Consider the following 19,447-nt stretch of genomic DNA (forward strand, 5'->3'; position numbering starts at 1 on the left):
ACAGAATAACTCTGCAAAAGTCACAGTTGCAAACTTTATAATCCCAGAACGTCAACAAGCACTCTGGTCCCAGCTGTGTGCATTACTGTTTAGTTTTCACTTTTGTATTGTGTTTTGAGCTTTTCCCAGCACTTTTTTATTTGCAGCATTTATTTTATGAATCACTTTTAGTAAATGCTGTTCATGTTTTGTCAAGTCGGTGAAGATGTTTCTACACTTGCATGTGTTTTGTTACATCTGTGTGTTTATATTTGCATTGTTTTTGTAAGTGCAGTGCCTTTCTCGTAATGTAAGTGTTTTGGGCTGTTGTGGCGTGTCTACCCCTGTCGGCCATCGTATGTTTAATATAAAAAACTCCCAACGTCTTGTGTTATGAACCAATGCAGGTTAACATAAAAATGTGATAAATTCATGTTAAGATGAATTGTATTTTATTGTTAGTGTCACATTTCATTGTGCTACATTTTATTTTAATATTTGATAAACAGTTGTTTTTTTCAGCTGTGGCATGTGCTATGTTCACACTCAATTTATCTGATATCATTTATAATACTTTGCAATAAATGTACAACTATCAAACAATGAAAGCTTGCAGGCATAACAATTATTTCCTGTGATGCAACAAGTCTGTGTCTCGCAGACATGTCATGCTTAGTTCATCTTTCGGTGCCCGGTCATGGTCAGCACTAGTGTCATTGTTGTCAAAAACCAGACAACTCACCAGGAAAACTCGATTTAAATTTGTTCGTATTTTTTGATTCAATACCTTTGTGTCAGTGGGGTGACACATTACATGTTTGAGAAAAACAGATTTTTTCCCCTCATGTCTGTGGGTGCCATCAAGGAACATTTCAAAGCAAACATAACCTGTTGTGTAACTAGGAACCAATCTCAGGCTTTAGACTGATTGACTCTGCTTTTACATCACAGTGTCCCTGACAGTGACGTTAATGAGGATGATGATGAGAAACAGGACAATGATGATAAAGCAAAAGCAGTGATATCCCTGGCATGCAAAATTTCGTTTACATGTATTATTGTTACCCCCTCCCTTTCCTCCTATCATAACAGAAATGGCTCCATGGTACATCAGTTGCTGTCTGCTTTTGTCCCACTGACACCTCAGTGGTGACAGCATTGGGTCTACTCCTTTAAATGAGCCTTTGCGCATAGCCTTCGAATCACCACAACTGCATCAGTGCTGGATAGGTTGCTTAGCAACTGGACAGCACAGAGATCCCTGAAGAAAACCTCCTCCTCTGTATAAAACACAAAGCTTGTGTGATTCTTGCATTGTGCGTTTCCAGTAAGCATGTTTATGTTCCCCAAAACAAACAAAAAAACACCTGGTTTGTTCTAAGAAATTAAATAAGTAATAAATCTTATTGCGCGTATTCATGGTGTGGCATGATTGAGGTGCGTGTCTCCCTCAGGGTGCATGTTTCTCAAAATTGTACAAAAGTAGAAGAAATGCATTATAGGACTCACTATTAACACCCTTATGTGTTTTAGAGAGAATAGACAGCGCATTAACAGCCTGTCGCTAAGGAATTCACCTTAGGTGTCCCCCTTATTCCCCCCGTAGGACATCATTTTAATTTCAACAAAAAAAAAAAAAAATCAAAAGGAGACAAGCTTTCCTCATCATGTCTCTCCGGACTGTTGAATGTCTGTCATGTGTGCGCTGTTTCGTGGAGAAGCGGAGCGGACCGCGTTAACGTGTTGAAACGCCATTTAACGTTGGGCAGCGGAGCCAAGTGGACTTTTCAAAAAGCTTTTGCATCTTTGATATGAAATCTGACGCTGTGATACATGCATCGTCGTATAAGGGGCCATCCATATTTCTCGGCATCTAATTTTTTTACACCAGAGGAGTGATATAGCCTTCTCTGACGTCTGCATCAGATATTACCCAGTGCTTTTTCAATGTGCATTTTCCCCTCAGTGACTTTGCGCTGATGTACATCATCAGCAGCAGCAGCAACGGGGGAGAGAGAGAGAAAAAAAAAAGGGAATGAAGATTTCTTTTTTCTTTTTTTTAAACCCACCGCTCCCCTTCAGACGACCAGCGTTTCCAGCTCAAACAAATATCTTTTAACAACATCACGTTGTGGAATAGTCTGGCGCCGGAGCATCGCTGGAACCATGCCTCTTCTGCAGATTTGGACTGGGAAATTTCATCCACCAATTTGATCATCAAGAGGCTGCTGCTCAGTCATTCATGCCAGTGTTTGTTTTTCTAAGAGGAAGAATACTTGTCATCACTTTTAAAAGTATTGTGTATGCTGTTTTTTAAGCAAGATGTCTGATCTTCTGGTGTTGGTCGAGGGGCTCTGTGACCTGCACGGATTTCCATAGCCGGGGAAAACAGCGGGGGCCAATTACGAGATTTTTTAAAAATCAAGAAGACTATTTTAATGAAGACATCGCATGCGTAGATGTAGGGTAGATTATTCGACATTTTTTTAAAAGGCAATTATTTTTTAATTGCCAGTTTTTACTTTGTGCATTTTTCTGGAGGACCACTGGACTGGTTGGATTATAGAAACTATATATAAGGATTTGTGGAGATGTTGGGTCGTCAAGAAGATAAAATATGTGGAATTTTCTCTGCTCTGGCGGCTTTGTCCTTCTTCTGCTTTGTTCAAAGGTAAGAAAACGTCGTTTGAGAAAAAAAAAATTAAAAAAGCTTTCACACCAACAGATGAGATTACTGGTCAATAAAAAGCTGAGATGTGGCAAATCGCATTAACGGGGTACCCAGGCCTACTTATTAGGGGCATTGCTGCCGATATATGCTCTATTATACGGTGCTGTGGCCCGCGCGAGCGTAAAAACATGCGCGTGCACGGTCTCAAGCCTATTGTGAAAACGTAACCTACTCCCGATATCAAAATGGGGATATTGAAAGGGCGACTCTTGGTTTGATCCTGCCCTCTGTAGGCTGGTGTTGGCCGATGATTAGCCGATCAATCAGCCGGCGATCGATTGATTACTCCGGGGTAAGCAGCTGGATGAGTCTACAGTGCAGTAGCAACATTCTCGAATCTACGTATTGCATTTCTTCCATAAGTAATATTCCACCTCATTTAATCTTTTTTAATTCACCCTTTTATTGACCAGAACCAAATAAATCAAATTGAAGAATAAACCCAGCCGGTCATCATCTGCTGTTGCTTTCAAGACAGAGGGGGCAAGGGTGTGAGATTTAGCGTTTCAATAAATAACATCTTGTCCATTTCAAATGTTTACAGTATGAATTACTGCACAAGCCTTCATGAACACCATCACAGTCTCTAGATCAATCCCTTTATTGTTTTGATGCTACAGGCACTGATACATATCCCTCGTGGCCTACTCCTTTTCCTTGGCTGCAGTAACCTACAGCCTCACTTATGAGATTTAGATGCTCACTGGGAACTGGGTTGCACTTTTTTGATCCCATTTTAATAACCCGGAATAACAAATGTAAGGGGCGTAATTTCGTATCAGGTGTCATTGGTATTCCCACTCCTAATGACGCTCTCAGGTGTCAAACCCACAAGTCCTGTAACCTACCGGCTTGATGAACAGCTGCACTGCCCATGAGCTAATTGAACAGTGCTTCCCTGACTGAGCCCAGGGCTAGTGCTCCTATCAGGGGAGCAATTTGAACCCACTCCCCCCCCCCCCCCCATACGTTGATTCCATTCCACACCCTCATCCATAACAAGGAACCTCAGCTGGAGAGCTGATCTCGGTCAGGTGATGCAGGTCGTGGCACCAATGTTATAAGTGTCAGTCAGACAAGTGCGGACTATACATTCCTCCTGGGGATGGCCTGTCTGCAGCCCAGGCTCAGACCAACCAAGCCTCTGTTATAACACAGAGCTTATTTAAATACATGACCACAAATCAGATTTGGTTCTGTGGGAGAAAAAAAAACATGACATTGTTCCTTCTCAATGTCTCTTTTGAGAGAGCGACATCAATGAAACACTTGACAGGTGTATCATCATCACAGCCCCTCAACTGATTAGATGCTGGGATACAATGGGGAGGAAAATGCAAACCAAAGGCACATTTTTATAACCTTCACCATGACAACACCACAGTCAGCATGCTTTTCATTTATTTGTCTGACAACTGACTGCAACATACAAACGAAAAACACCTCTCGCAGCTAAAAGGCTTCACAGTGTAAATGTTTATTCATGCTGTGGCAGCCACGAATGGAAATGATTGTAGTTGACTAATGGAAAAAAACAGAAGGACAAATTAATTTCTATTATGTATGTTTTGGGTGCTGTTCATTTCATCCCAAGTTCTGTTCCTCTTTTACTATGCCTCACCACAAGGCTAAGGTGGTGTTCATGTCATTAGTGGTAAGAACCAAGAGTATGTGCAGTAATACTCAAAAGTACAGTCAGTTTGCTTTAAAAAACAATATGTGTAAAACAAAAGGATCAGTATTTTTGCAACTTTGTTCCCACCATACGTCTTAAAATGGCTCTTACACTTTCTTATTTTCTGCCCTTAGCTCTTCCACGGGAAGCACCGGAATGTCTGTGGCCAAGGCCACTGTGGACAAGCTGCTGAAGGGATATGACATCCGATTGAGGCCTGATTTTGGAGGTACGTGTTGCATCTGTTTCGGGTTCTACGTTTGTTTGAGGGTGAGTGCAAGTCCAGGTGTGTGCATGCCGATATTCAAAAGTCATTCCTCTGAAAACTGTCGAAGAGCGGGCCTGTGGCAAAATATAAGGGAACAGCTTTGATGTGACTGCTACCATGTCATTACTATGCATCTATTCACATATCGAAGATGGCTTCTCCTCCAGAAGTAGGGCACACACGGAGAAGAGCAGTCAAACAATACGTTTTTTAAGCCCAGAGATGGTGAATGTAATGTTTTCTGTATCACTTTTCTGATTAGAGGTGTTTTTATTGAGTCTTTGTGTTATGTAGCGATGTTTCTGAGCATTTGATTTGCAGATTTGCAGAAAACACACTTGCCCCATTAACTTTTATTAGAAATTGTGCATCTTCCAGCTCTTAAGAATAATGGTTATTTTGATAATTGCTGAAAATAGAAGGCGTGGGGGACAAGTCATTAGTGTATGTCATTTTGGTTGATTGTTTTACTGAAACTATTTAACCACAATAGATGTTTAGCAATATAAAACTGGTTAGATTTCTCAACAGCATTCTAGTTTATTGCCGATAGCTAATAATCGGGCTACTTATCAGAAATAAAGGTAAAGAGAATATTGTTTGTTGCAAGGTATGTATGGCCTGTACTTAAAATGTATAGGAGGATTCAAAGACGATGTTTCCTGTTTCATTGCTCTGACAATAGCATCTGGGGCCGAGTCTGAGCAAGGCCACTCACTGAAGACGTCATAACTCACCAGTGACTGACAGCCACAGCGATGGCTCTAATTGAATAAAGTATGATTGTACCTTTTCATTTCAGCACCAGCTTTATTAGTCCTGCTGTACAGATTCAAAAAAAACGTTGTGTTGACAAAAGCTTATGGCTGCTTCCAAAAACAAAGAACAAAGGAAGCATTTTACTTCCAGGGCATGTTAACAGAGTGTGATGTTAATTTAATGAGAGCAAGTAACACAACAGTTTGTCTGTCGCCACTAAAATCTGCTCCAGTGTTTCATGGCCAAAACAAAAAAGAAGGCGTATATGGAAATCGAAAAAACATGCTGAAAACCACTATGTCTTTGTGTTTAGCCAGAATTACTTTATTTCATATTATTCAGAAACAACCCTAATGACTTTCAAAGTACTGAAATAACACAATTAACATTGGTAGGAAAAGATAATGTAAACTTACCCACAACATATCTGAATACGCTATGTATGTACGTATAAAAAAGCCATACTACAATAAACAGAATCACATGATGTTTACATGATACACGATGATGGTCATTGCCCGAAGAACTTCCCATATTTAATTCACTGTGGCAGTTTGACTTTTTCTGTAATGCTAAATTACATTTTTATGTCAGAATATTCTGAATAATTTCAAGTACATGTATATACATTTTGTAATTTGTCTGCTTAACATATTTAACAGATGCAATCAAATGAATAACGATCAAGTTGATACTTCTCACCAGTATGCTTTTTAAAGGAGCCAGTTAGCGCCTACATCACACTTGATGAGAATGAGAGAGAGCAGTGAAAAACATATACTGTAGCAGGTGTGCCTCCTCATATAACCTTCTTCTGGTCGGGTGCTCTGCCAAAAACAGATGCTGTGATGGAGGCGTATGTGCCAAAATATGTTAGCCTGATGTTAGCCATTGTAAAAAAAAGTTATAGTTGAGGTTACATCTTCGTTCTGTGTTTTCGATTGCTGCCATTCCAGAGTTCATATCTTCAGTTAAAGATATAAGAGCATCACAACTCTTTCAGACGCTCAACAGCAGATTTGTATTTGCACCTTGTTGTGCCTCTCTGAAGGCATTTCTCGTAGTGCTTTCATGGCAGTTATCATCAATTTTAACCAATATAAATGACTTGAGAGAGTTTGTTGTCGTCCGTGCCGGCGACAGTGTTCGTCGTTCACCAGTTCTTCAATTCAAAGCACAAAAAATGACTAAATGTAACCTAGAGCCGCTCAGTTATTGTGAAGCTTATTCGTTGAAAAAACAGCTGTCAAATATGAAAAAGCTACCTTTTTTTTTATAGAATCACACAATTTAAAACTGACTGTGACAAACTTCTTGTCCACAATGATTTATGAACAATGCATTAATAATCAGTGTGGATAAAGATGCTTATTTACTGTATATTTCATGTATACTTATTCAACTCTGAACAAAGTATCGCCCAAGTTGAATACCATATAATTTGTGCAATGCTTTAAATATAATAAAACAAGCAAGTAACGCATTTACGCAAATAGCCCAACATCATCACTTTTAACCAATTCACGACTGTGAGTTTTCAGGATACATCTAAGGAAATGGAACACAGGTATATTCTGATTTATACATCAGTATTGGCAGCTTTTAACATTTTTAGAAGATGATTCCCACACACTGTCTTCGTGTTTTTATATATATATTTGTAGGCTACAGCCCACTATTGTCTAGCATTCTGTGAATGCACTGGAGTGGGTGCAAGTTTTAAACAGTATCCCAAGCTGAGAGTAGCTGTTCATTACCCTCAGGCTAGGAGCTGTAGTCCATCATGTCTTGATATTTCCAACATCAGTCAGCTACTTCTGTCATGACACAACTGCTGACGACCTTCAGCTCTCCAGATTCAACAAAGAGGGTTTTAATTTGGAACAATGCTGGACGCTGACTGTGGCTAGTAACAGCCCTGCCAACACCCACATTTGGAATAAAAAGTGAATCACTGGACGTTGATTTAAAGATTTGAATGATCAGAAAGAGGTTGCCAAGAGTGATGCAAAAGGTTTTCACTCATGTGTTGCTGCCTTACCACCAGTATATCAAAATGAAAAGCCCACTCTGCAGTCATTCCATTCAGACTCTGCCCTCTTCTCCCTATTGCTCTGTGAGCCAAACAGGAATTCAAGAAATGGTACACAGACCCAAAAAGCTGCTATCCCAGCATTCATCAGCTTCCAAGAGAAGTGAAATGCATTTGTTCTAGTTATTATAATTATCTAATTTGCAGAAAATACTTTAGGATGTATCCACTTTGTGATATTTTCCCAGAATAATTTAGCAGTTGCGAATGGTGCATGCATCTTCTCTCTTTCATCATCTGCTTTGTTTGGATTATAGCCCTTGGATGTAACTTACTAACAAGTTGGCCATCGTCATAGAGCTGAATCATAGAAAACAACCCCCATGTAACCTTAGTAATGCATTGCGTAGATGTAGATTCAGCGAGATGACCAGAGCATTGCTGACCCGGCTAAGAAAGTCAGAGAACAGCAGCAATGTTGATTATTATTTTTGGAGATATGAGAGTATACAATTCAAACATGTGCATACTACTATAACATATCTTTAATACAATACCTAGTTGCACTTTCTCAACCTGTGTTTTTTTTGTAAGCAAAATTAACCTGGAGCCTACATTTGGAAATAGATTCTTGTTTAGGCAGCCGATTCAAGACAATGCATCAGGATATGTTTGGATAATGCGGGTTGTTTGGGAATGTCAGTTAATTTGTGCAGGGAACAAAAGCTTATCAGGAGAATGGGGAGAGATTGGAACACTGGGACATTGCTAATGGGATTACAGATGAGGTTAAGAAGAGCACTATTCTACTAGGCTTTTCTTGTGTGTGTGCGATATACCATATGAGGAAGTGTTCTCTGAACTAGCGTGATCTGAGGCCCTTGGTAGTCAGAGTTCACAGCCATTCCAGTTGGTAAGACCAGTTTGTGCGTAGAATATATTGTGGCAGATTTGCAACAGCACTTTGACTTTTACGTTGTGTTTGATGACATGCTCTATGACAGGCTACTGAAGGTTTCATGAGGACTGCATACAGTACAGTGCCTTATGTTCAGAGAGTGTCCATCACTGATTTTCGAGAAAGCACATGAAATTCTTCAGGGACATCATGATGGCGGCAAAACATGCAAAAAATATTCAGAGGGGAAAAGGAGGAGTTTAAATATCCAGGGTCATTACATTTGAGACTGATTTGTGGTATCATTATCAGTCATCATGATTAGCCCTGATTGGCTCAGAGAACTAACTGAATTGGCAAAAATTCAAGTACAGCACTATATCCAAAGATACTATGAGGTTTTTAAGTAGGCGCTCGGCACACTCACAGGTTTTAAATTGAGGAAACACATTGATCAAGAGGCCTACCTGTACTTATACAAGCCTAGTTTGCACTTTATACCATGAAGGGGAAATTATAGAAAGAGTTGAAGCATTTGCACGGACTGAGTATGCGCCAGTTCATCTTTCCAAGAGTGTGGCATCCATTGTATTAGAAGAAAGAAATAAATGGATGTGAGACTGACATACATTACAATCACCTGGTGCAGATGTTGCCAACCATTGTGAGCCAGTCTGCTGGTTTTCCAGCCCACCGAATAGTCGCCTCACTGAACACTACTTACTATTACAAGTAGAGGAAAATAAGTCATTGGTAAATTCACCTGCTGAGGTAATCAGTTTGTTGGGCCTCAATGGCCCATGGTTGGCCATTCTTGGACTATTACAAGTGCAGGAGCAATTTAGATGGATAGAGAAGGACCTTATCCTTGGAGAACCAGAATGGTTGTACATCCCTGTGACTGTTGGTCTAGAGATAATGGAGAAAATACATAAAGAATAATGTAGGTGCCAACATAGACAAAAAGGTAGAGAAAAAATATGGTATCACCACGACCTTACATGCCTTAGCCAGTCCATAAAAATAAAAAAAACGGCTTTCCTCAACTGTCCATGAAATGGTGGACGCTCATTCAGAGACAATTGATGGCCCCATCACAACTAAGTGTTTGCAGGCCATGCTCTGCCCAACACTGCAGTGACAGGCAATGGAACAACACTCACCTGTGACCTTCTATAGTGAGTTCATGAAACACAATGGTATTATTAATGGGAGTACAGACTCTTTTTTTTTACCTTGCCCCTCTTGCTTTTATAGAGTAAGCAGTTCAGATATTAAAGGAGTGCTTTAGAAGATTACGAGGTTTTCTGTACTATCTTGTGAGATATTGATATCAGAAGGGCTCATGTTTTGTCTTAATGGCAGCATGCTGTGGGAAATTACACTGAGCCTTTTGGTAACTTACTTACAACAAGAGAGTTAGTCCTATGGCAGCACCAATAACCCAACTTTGTCGGCATCAATGCACCTCTTACCATCAGTGTTGTAACAAGAAGAACAGCTGCCGACAGACATTTCTGATTTAAAGGTTAGAACCCTCTCACAATGTTGAACCCCTGATTGTCCCCTGTAAAGACTTCCTGTGACAATGGGGTTCATGCTCAGGTCTAACTTGTAAAAATCCTCCTGTTGACATGGCTTTGTTTGGATGTCTTTTTTAGTTTAATGGCTGCTCGTCTGTTTCATTTCGAGATTATGTTGAAACTCTGCCACTGCATTTTCGAGGAGAAGCTCAGTGTCAGGCAGACGTCACATTGCATGCTTTCCAACTACAGCTGCCATTTTGATTGTAATGAATATCACCTAAGTGTAACACAGTTTGTTTTTATGTGTATTGTGGATTACTAAAAAAATGCATCATTGATCCTAGCACCAATGCATCATTTATACCAGGTTTTGCATTTAGTAAAAGCTATCACCTTGACTATGTAGGAGATTTTTTGTGAAAATAAATTGATTATTTTGGGGCAATATTGAAATTATTAGATAACATAACAGTATCCCAATTTTTATTATATTTGTTTTGCTAAAGAATAAATTATCTTTACTATGTACATGCATTTAAATGTAACTTTTTGCAGAAGCAGATGATTATTAGAACAAAAGCTATTTATGGAATAGTTCATTCTCCCATTATTCTGGCCATTTGTCAATAGGGTAAATTGAAACAAAACACCAGATATGTGGCAATACACAATTTCAAAATGCGTTGCACGGTTTCTCTGACACATGGCCCTAACACATACAGTACATGTTGGCAAGTGGGGAGTGGTGCTGCAGGATGAAGTGGTATTCATAAAGGTGGTGACCCATAAAATGTGTCTGAATACATTTATTAAGTAGAGTAATGAAATACATGACCCAGCTAAATAAGTTTCATAAGAGGCCCATTTAATTATTAACTAGTCTCTATTTATATATACAATAACAAATATTATGTTACCTTATAGCAGCCTAGACAATTATTTGAAGTGAAACAGCAACACAATGAATATTTTATGGCCATATGTTTTAGATTAAAATAAAGACATGCAAGGCTTGCTGCTTTGAAGCATCAACTGTACCAAGCATTTTAATCACAAATTGTAACATGACATTTCACATTTTTCAGAGAATTGTTGCCTTTATTCTACATACAGTACTGTAAACAACCATAGCTTTTCTGCTCATTATTTGGCCTTTTGTCCAGAATGAAAAGCCAGTCGCAGATATCCAAAACTTTAAATCATAATTAGTTTGATCGTGCTTTATTGGTGCCACTACCTGCTGTGTGTTAACATGTATCTCTTTATCTATTACTGCACGTGATTTGAAAGATATTTTCCTCATGTGAGTACTTCAGCTACCATGGGTCATTGAGGGTGTCGCGGGGTTTGCACAGTCGGTCCGGAAAGAGGGCGGGGTTATCTAACATTGCTCCTGTCGCCATTATTGATTGGCACATGGGAACTGGAATCATGTAGAGTAATGGGTCACCGGTGTGCGGACTTGCTCAGGATTCCGGCAACAGAAGATTCATAGTATTGATCTCTATATTAAAGAAAAATCAACAAGAAACATGCAACATCCAGTAAGTTAGAAGAGATAACACGACCCTGCTCAGCTCTCAGCTCGGTCACACATTCGTCCTTCTGGAGGACATATTTCATATCAACCTGTCATCATCACGGGAATGGGTTTTATGATCTCGGCTACCGCCATTAACAACGCATGAAGGGTGACATATCACAAGTGCTGTGAACATGCCATCCTTGCTGCTGAGCCAGGTGCAGGACATTTCAGGAACCAAATGTGTAAACATTTACAGCGTTCTATCCATGTATAAAAAGTTACATTTGCTGGGGTAGAGTGTTTTTTTATGACAAGTAAACTGTTTAGCTGGTACAAGGCATGGCAAGATTTATTCAAGTTCAGATCGTGAAGAGCATAGAGAGAAGTTGAAATCTCCTCCCACTAAGTAAAGTTGACAAATGTCCAGGGGGTGTTCTGAGGCAAGCACTTTTCAAATGGTGACTTTGGGATGAGCTTGAAGTCATAGAGGAAATGAGCAACCCGATGTACCAGACTTTAATGGTAGCTTTATGTAAGCAGAATAAAATACTATGTCATATATTTTAACATTTAATGATGAAACCTGAATTTGATTGAATTCATATTACATTATGTTTGATTGTGTCAGATTATAAGTATTTATTATTATTATAGAAGTACAATGAGAAGAGCAAAACATTCAGAATAGACAACATACAACGAAGACACGCATCATTCATACATACATAAAATAATAAGTGTACTTAATAAGTACTGCTTCTGTTTGCTTTTATACATCTGTAAAATAGAAAACAATGCAAATTAAAATCAATAATTACACTATTAAATAGGAGTTTCTACACTGAAAATGCGCACAATTCTTTTCCCAATGATCACTGCAGCAGTGGCACTGTACATGTACATGTGTTTCACGTGATTACTGAAAAGTGCAAGTTGCAGCACATCCAATATTAAAGGAGAGCAATCACTCACCAATGGGTTTAAAGCTCTTAAACTGATTAAAGTATACGTTTATCTTCGTCTCATAGAAAAACCTGAAAAGAACAAGTAGCCTGGTTTTATTGATCTTTATTGACTAACTAGGGGATCTGCAACCCATCAAGTGCAACCAAACAGATGAGTTAAACTTGGGACTCTCATTACGGACTGCGCACAGTATGACGACGCAGTGCAATAATAACTCCACTTACATCAGATTACAGTAGATGGCAAACGCTGGCAAAAGCGTCAAATGTAGTTTTGAATATGCTGGATAAGTCATATTTGTATTGAATGTAATGTATTGGTCTTTTTCATACTATTCAGCTTTTTCCAGTGTTTGCAGCATTTGCATTGTCTTTGTCTCTTTCCTATACTGAACATGGAAAATAATTTAGATTATCAGCACAAATACAGTGCTCTGATGCTTTCCTAAGCTACTCTCCTTCTTTTTTTTGTCCTTGTCTGGCGTAATAAACAGTGATACTGGCTTAGTGTGTATTAAATGGTATTCTGTCAGTTGTGCAGCGGAGAGAAAATGAATTTCGCCGAGCATGCTGTAGATGTGCATAAACAGGATGACAAAGAAACTGGAGAGCGTGTTAATGTATAACAGAAGGTGCTGAACTGGGGTAATTTATGAAGTGTTGTCAACTGTTGTAGATAGCCCTGCAGATTGTCGACCACGTGAATACTCTGCAAGTGGTAATCTGTTCTGTTGATTATTTCGGATGAACATGCATAGAGAGAAGCAAAAATGTTTACTTGTATATTTTAGGCAAAAAGGACCAAAAGAAATGACTATGTAATGTCACAAATGAAGCTTCATGTGAGAATATATTCATGCTCATAATGCCTCAATTTACTGTAGATCAAGATATTGATATCTTTCATATCTTTAAAAAATATTACATTATGTATTTTCAAATTTTTTGCGTCTCAGTCAGTAGACTGTAAACTAAAAAGAAAGTCTTGGCCCTCATATGTACTGGCTACAGTTTGCGCAAAAAATATTTCCCCTTCCCCTTTTGATTTCGAGATTGCTGTGGCCATACTTTACTCTACAGCAGGACAGCTGCTTCTCAAGGCTCCATTATGACTGAACTGAGTTTGTATCAGACTCAACTGTAAGGGAATTTCACATGACCCTTTAATGGTTCTTACTGAAGAAGAACCAAGAAGAACCATTAGCGTATATTTTGCACTGAAAGCATAAATAGGTGCCATGAACAAAGGATAGTGAAAGCCTGTCTCTATCTTTACCCGTGCTTGTAGCCATGACTGTAAGCACCTGATCCCTGGCTATAAGTGGCATTCATTTTATTTATTCATTCATTCATTCATCCAGCAAGCGTATCATCAAACTACGGTCACCTGTCCCTGTCTGCCGTACGCAGCCTGGCTTTTACTGATCTCATTTCTCATTGACCCAAATGAGCCCCAGCTGCAGCTTGATCTTGTTTGTAATGGAAAAGCAGTAAATGTAGCCATGAAACTGCAGATCAGTTGCAGTGAGACTGGCGCGTAGAATAGACACTTAATTGACCGAATATAAAAGGGAGAGCCCCGGACGCATGAGTAAAAGCAGGAGGTGCAGCCCTTTAAATTCAGCTTCTAATGTACTATACTGTACGTAATGTAGGTGTAATTGATCTTAGGCTACGCTTTGTGTCCTGGGAGATAACACACTAAATGCACTTCACATACTGTATGTGTGCAGCTATTTACACAAATCACTTCCCACAAGATAGTTTGGCCCTCTGTGAACATGGCCGCTGATTGATGTGTGCAACCGGCAGCCATTAAGTGATATACGCCGGCAGTTCTTTCAAGACTGGTGGACACTTTTGCAATACTGAGGACAATCTCCCTGTCGTTGTGCTGCCACATGTCAAATGCTGGGCTGCTTTGCATACGGGCAGATAGCACAGGCCATCGTAACTCAGTCTCAAAGTATTGCCAATTCAGCGCAAAACAGGAGTGTGTTGTCAGGATCCCAGGATGGATGTTAAGGCATGAACAAGTGGTATATATCCTGATGAAGAGAGAACGCCCAGTGATTTATTTCAGAGAAAACACGGGAAATATGCTCAAGCTGGGTGCTTTTCCCTTCTCCCTTCACTTAGATTTTCTATTTGAATTAAATGAGGTGTGTATGTAGACAGGCAGAGGGGGGCAAGGGTGGTGAGGGATAGCATGCAGGAGAAAGGACATACTTCATCTTCCCATTCAAAGTGTTGTTTTCAGCAACTTTGAAATGAAGGAGAAAAATGCTGATCGAATTGCACCAGAATGGATCGCAGTGGACTGCAAAGTACAAAAACCCTGGGTCAGACATTGGTGAGGCATCCTGCATGCTTGGCTTTTTTTTTTCTTTTACATTTCCACTCTCCTCTTAAGGTCCCCCGTGACTCACTTTTTGAACCTACAGTGATTGATGAGAGGTGTACCCTTGACAGGATATGCTGGCCGAGGGCAAGATGCAGCTATCCAATTGTTTCACATAGATAAACAAGGAAAGAAATGTCATTTACAGCGTCTAGAGATAGATTCTGTCAACATCACTACCAGGAAGCCCGCTTAAAAGCCCAGCTCATTATTGAGCTCTAACAGCCAGCTGTATAAAAGCAGTCTCCACAGAGAAATTATGTTTGCATCATGCAGGGCTGCAGGAAAGAAACAAGATGGGAGAGTGCAGCTGAAGAAGTCAACATTATGAGGAAAACAGCTTATTCTGTACTAATATGCACTATCCAAATGACTGAGGTCAGGGGCCCTATTCTGCTTTTTGGTATTTTCCCTTTCCTGGAGTGTATAATATATGTATTTGTGCATGTATATGGTCTGTAAAGGCTAAAATCCCAAAGTTCCTAGTCGTGAAGGAGTTTCTCTCCTACACAGTCCCCCACCCCCCTGCCTGAAACGCCTTCATTGGACTCCTTTGTTTACTTGTGCGACAAAGTGGCATCACTGAATAACAGTCTAAACACTTCTATTGCCAAGCGTTCGACACATTGTACGTGATAGGCTAAACAGTTTACCAATAACAACAGAGCCGGCCAGCTAACCAATCAGAGCAGGCTGGGCTCTGGTTTCAGACAGAGAGTGAAAAGCACCGGCAGTATGAAAAAGTAAAGAGCTTTTTGAACATTAAAGCTTGTAAACATGTCTCAATAGAGGCACAAAATACAATTATTTACATGAAAATGAGCATAATAGGGCCCCTTTAATAGTTGGCCTTTGTTGTTGCATCCTTTTTTTACTTTCTGCAACTATTGAAGTATCTATCTACTATTTTATCGCTTAACAACAGTGTGGGGATAAGTTGTACAACATTCTACACACAAATGTTTTTCAGCTCATGTCTAAAATATATAAATAATTGCTTTGGTCATTGATTGAAACTTGAGGCCCCACCACAAACGGCAGCTATGGTCCTAAGTCTGGACCCTATTGTAATTCAGTGCCCAGAGTATACTGAACTGTGGTTTACCATAGCAACAGCACTTTGCTTCTGTGCTCCATAGACCATGGTATAATCATGATAATGCACTCTCAGGTACTCTGGTATAGAATCTGGATGCAATTAATTCAGTGTCAATTCAGGAAGCACAGTAGTGTCCAAGTCCAAGTGGTTTTACAGTCTTCATACTTAAGTTTATGTGTTGGGGCATTGAGGGGCTGTTATATTGATTTTAATTAAATCAATCCCCTTACTCAAATATCATACCACCTCTGTTGTTGCCACTGTTTTTTAAGTGCATGCTTTCAGAAGATTATCCATTATTGAAGATTTTGTGGGTACATTCACGCTGTGAGTACACAGTAGCTGCTCTTATCGAGTCAAGAGTAACAATCAAAGGCCACGGTGCAAACATTAAGAAATGACTTCAACAGGTTTGTTTGACTGCTGTATGTGTTATTTATTCATAAAGTCAAATGTACTGGACAGCCGTCATTTACTACCAGCAAAGTGCTCATTTAGTTTATAATTTATACCTTCTGGTCTCCATTAAAGGAATCTGGAATAAAGCCACCCATTTTTTCTTTTAAGGTCACATGCCACTTCCGTTCAAATATAAATATCAAATGACTATCTTCCTAGAAAAACAACACACCTTCTCCCCGTCTTTGAACACACACTGTCACTTTTTGCTTTTGATTCCGCTCTTTTCATTTCGTCTAAGTTTACTTTGTTTTCCTCAATTTACATTTATGCCATTTTTTGTTTTCTTCTTGTTTTTGAGTCAGTCATTTTGAGTCTGTGTTCACTTTTGTTTGTCACATTGTTGATTTATTTTCTTGTTTTCTATTTTTATCTCACCTGCACAATGTGACTTTATCTAGTCCTTTGCTGTATCATCATTTCATATGCTAATAAATAAACTCTAAACCCTAAGTGAAGAAGTATAGGGTAGTCAAAGGTAAAAAGAAAATCAGTCACTTACATCCTGAACTGGTCAACAGGAAAACTCATGTACAGGTATGTGATTTTGCCTTCTTTTTATCATGTGGTATTTCCTGCTGGCCATTTCTTTAAGGCAGGCTTATGTAAATACAGTATAATGGAATTTGCAGGCCATAAAGTGTGTTTGATTTCAAAGCAACACAAAGAATCCTCTTTCATATTCTATCCTCATGGCCTTAAAGAGAAGGCAGGAAATATATGGGGGATGACATGTAAAGGTCCTGGTCAGACGTGAACCAAGGACGTTGCAATCCATCGTCCCTGCCTTTAACGGCAAAGCTTCAAGAGGGCCCCAATATTTCTTTTTTATGAATGTCTTCCCAACACGTGCTTTGGTAGCCATTACTGTAATAACGGCTTGAACTAGCGACTAAAAATAAGAATCCACCGTAATAATATGTCAAAATGGCAGGCGACAACATGATCCCGTATTCACTTGCATGCACACTTGAGTGAATGTAATGACTGAAAATTAATATATTAATACAGAATTAATTCATGAATCCTACTCTCTTGAGACACATTAACCATGATAGTTGAGGAGGATCTACACATAATTACCACAGGTTAATGTAATTACTCGGGCAGGACTTGCCATTACACGGCATGCCACTGAAGTAACTGGGATTTATTGCACATGTCAGGTTACTCAGGAGATTAGCTTTGAATGAGACGATCTTTACAGAACAAAATACCTAAAAGTCCTCACCTTTTACCATTTGTTCAAACCTCCAAATGTTCTCTGGAAAATGAAATTTGGAAAAAATAGCATTGATTAAAACTGTCAATGTGTGAGTTCTTGAATAAATTATGCCTATAAATAAATAACTTATAAGTTGGACCATAATAGACTATTAAATGAATCATACACTTGTTTAGCCAGTTTCCTAATGGCTTGAGGAAAATTCCTGCAATGAGCACACGTTGTCCTCAAATACCCACACAGTAACGTCATGCTCACTTTTTTTTTCTTCATAAAGAAATTAACTTTCAATGTATTTTCATTTGAAATGTTTTAGTTGATGTTTACTTCAGAACCATGACTCACACTTTCTTGTACAGTACATACTGTCCTCGGTTTGTGCAGCACATTGCAGTCAAATCCAGCTCTGCACTTCTTCTGCCGGTATAAAGCATCATTTTGAGGATTTATAATATGATTTCCAAGAAATCTGTTCAAGATCTTTTTCTGATTCTAATAAATAAATTGTGACTATACAGGGAGGAGCTAAGTTCAACCGAACGCTAAACAAGAGATTTTTGGCCAACTGAAATGCTACAATTGAACTTTTCTTAAACTGAAACCACATGGTAAAAGGGTTAAAGTTTCAAAACCATAAATACTGCCATGACCTGGAACATAGAATGGACCTGTCAATCACAGGGTGCCACACCCTGAATCATACCCTTATTCATCTTTTATTTTACTCTAAATCGGACCATTGTTTATAAAGTAAACACCATGTCCTAAAACCTAAAATTAGTAATTGAGACCATAAGCTCCTAAGTAAAATGTTTTTCCTAGGTCCTGAATCAAGTTAAAAATATTTTTTATTCATAGACTTCTCTACAATCTAAGCTAGCAAAAATGTTTACGCTAATGTAAGCTTATATGAATATAATATTCAATTTCTGCAACTACATCTCACTAAATTCTACACACTGGCCCTTTAAATGAAACTAAACCGTCTACTGTAATTCACTCTTCATCCCTTCGGAGTACTTTAATAATGTGCCTCGAGGGATTGTAATTTATGAGTTGGAAAGGCAGCCGGGTATTATGTGCTGTGTTTTATAATTCACTGACAAAATCTGTTTATGCAAGTGGGAAGCATTGTTCATATGCAGCCTCTTAGTGTTGAATCTAAGTAGGCTTCATATATCAGGTTAGAGGTTTTGACAGGATAGGACGATAAGATGAGGCCACCTTTACTTATCCCCTGTCTCTCTGGCTCTCTGTGATGTACTGCCTCTGCTCTCCTGAGCTACCTCATCATTTTCTTTTTTTCCGTCTTTTCTGTCCTTTTTTCACTTGTCGTGCCAGATCTGCTTTAATGATTTCCCTTTATTAGCTATCACTAATCTACCTCGCTGTTTCTCAATCAATACAGTTTCCGTAATGTTAGTTCTGGACATTTTACAGAAGGATTTTATCCCCGGATAAAATGATGCCATTATCATTTCATATAATCTGAAAATATGATATGATTTCAGATCAAATTTTCAAGTGAGAATTGTATACATGTATAATAAGAAATACTGTCACACGTTAATAAAGAATTTATGCATCAAATTTAAGCAAACTTGAAGCATTTTTAGAGGCAACCAAACACTAAAACTTAATATATATATATATATATATATACCACAATTATCTAGGCCTCAAGAAAATTAAAGCTGCAGAATGATTTGCCATGGGAAGTCAGGAGAAACAGCATGGCTTAGATAGAACAGATCACACTGGGGACCTTATGCTGACATATCAAGTATACAATTTTCAACATTACCCTTTTTATTGTAGATGTAATTAGTCAAAAGTCAAAGTCCACTTTATTGTCAAAGTTTCCACATGTGTTATACATACAGAAAATTGAAATACCGTTTCTGG

General features: G+C 38.9%; 1 protein-coding gene across 1 annotated transcript in view; it reads left to right on the forward strand.

Moving 5' to 3' along the window:
- Nucleotides 1–1,969: 1,969 nt before the first annotated feature.
- The window catches only part of gabrb4 (gamma-aminobutyric acid type A receptor subunit beta4), a 54,552-nt gene continuing 37,074 nt past the window's right edge, over nucleotides 1,970–19,447 (forward strand). The window contains exons 1-2 of the mRNA XM_063896231.1: nucleotides 1,970–2,650; nucleotides 4,520–4,614. Coding sequence (XP_063752301.1) covers nucleotides 2,571–2,650; nucleotides 4,520–4,614 — 175 coding nt within the window. The 5' untranslated portion in view covers nucleotides 1,970–2,570. The remainder of the gene's footprint in view (nucleotides 2,651–4,519; nucleotides 4,615–19,447) is intronic.

This window comes from Eleginops maclovinus, chromosome 11, assembly GCF_036324505.1.
Source record: "Eleginops maclovinus isolate JMC-PN-2008 ecotype Puerto Natales chromosome 11, JC_Emac_rtc_rv5, whole genome shotgun sequence".
Taxonomy (NCBI): domain Eukaryota; kingdom Metazoa; phylum Chordata; class Actinopteri; order Perciformes; family Eleginopidae; genus Eleginops; species Eleginops maclovinus.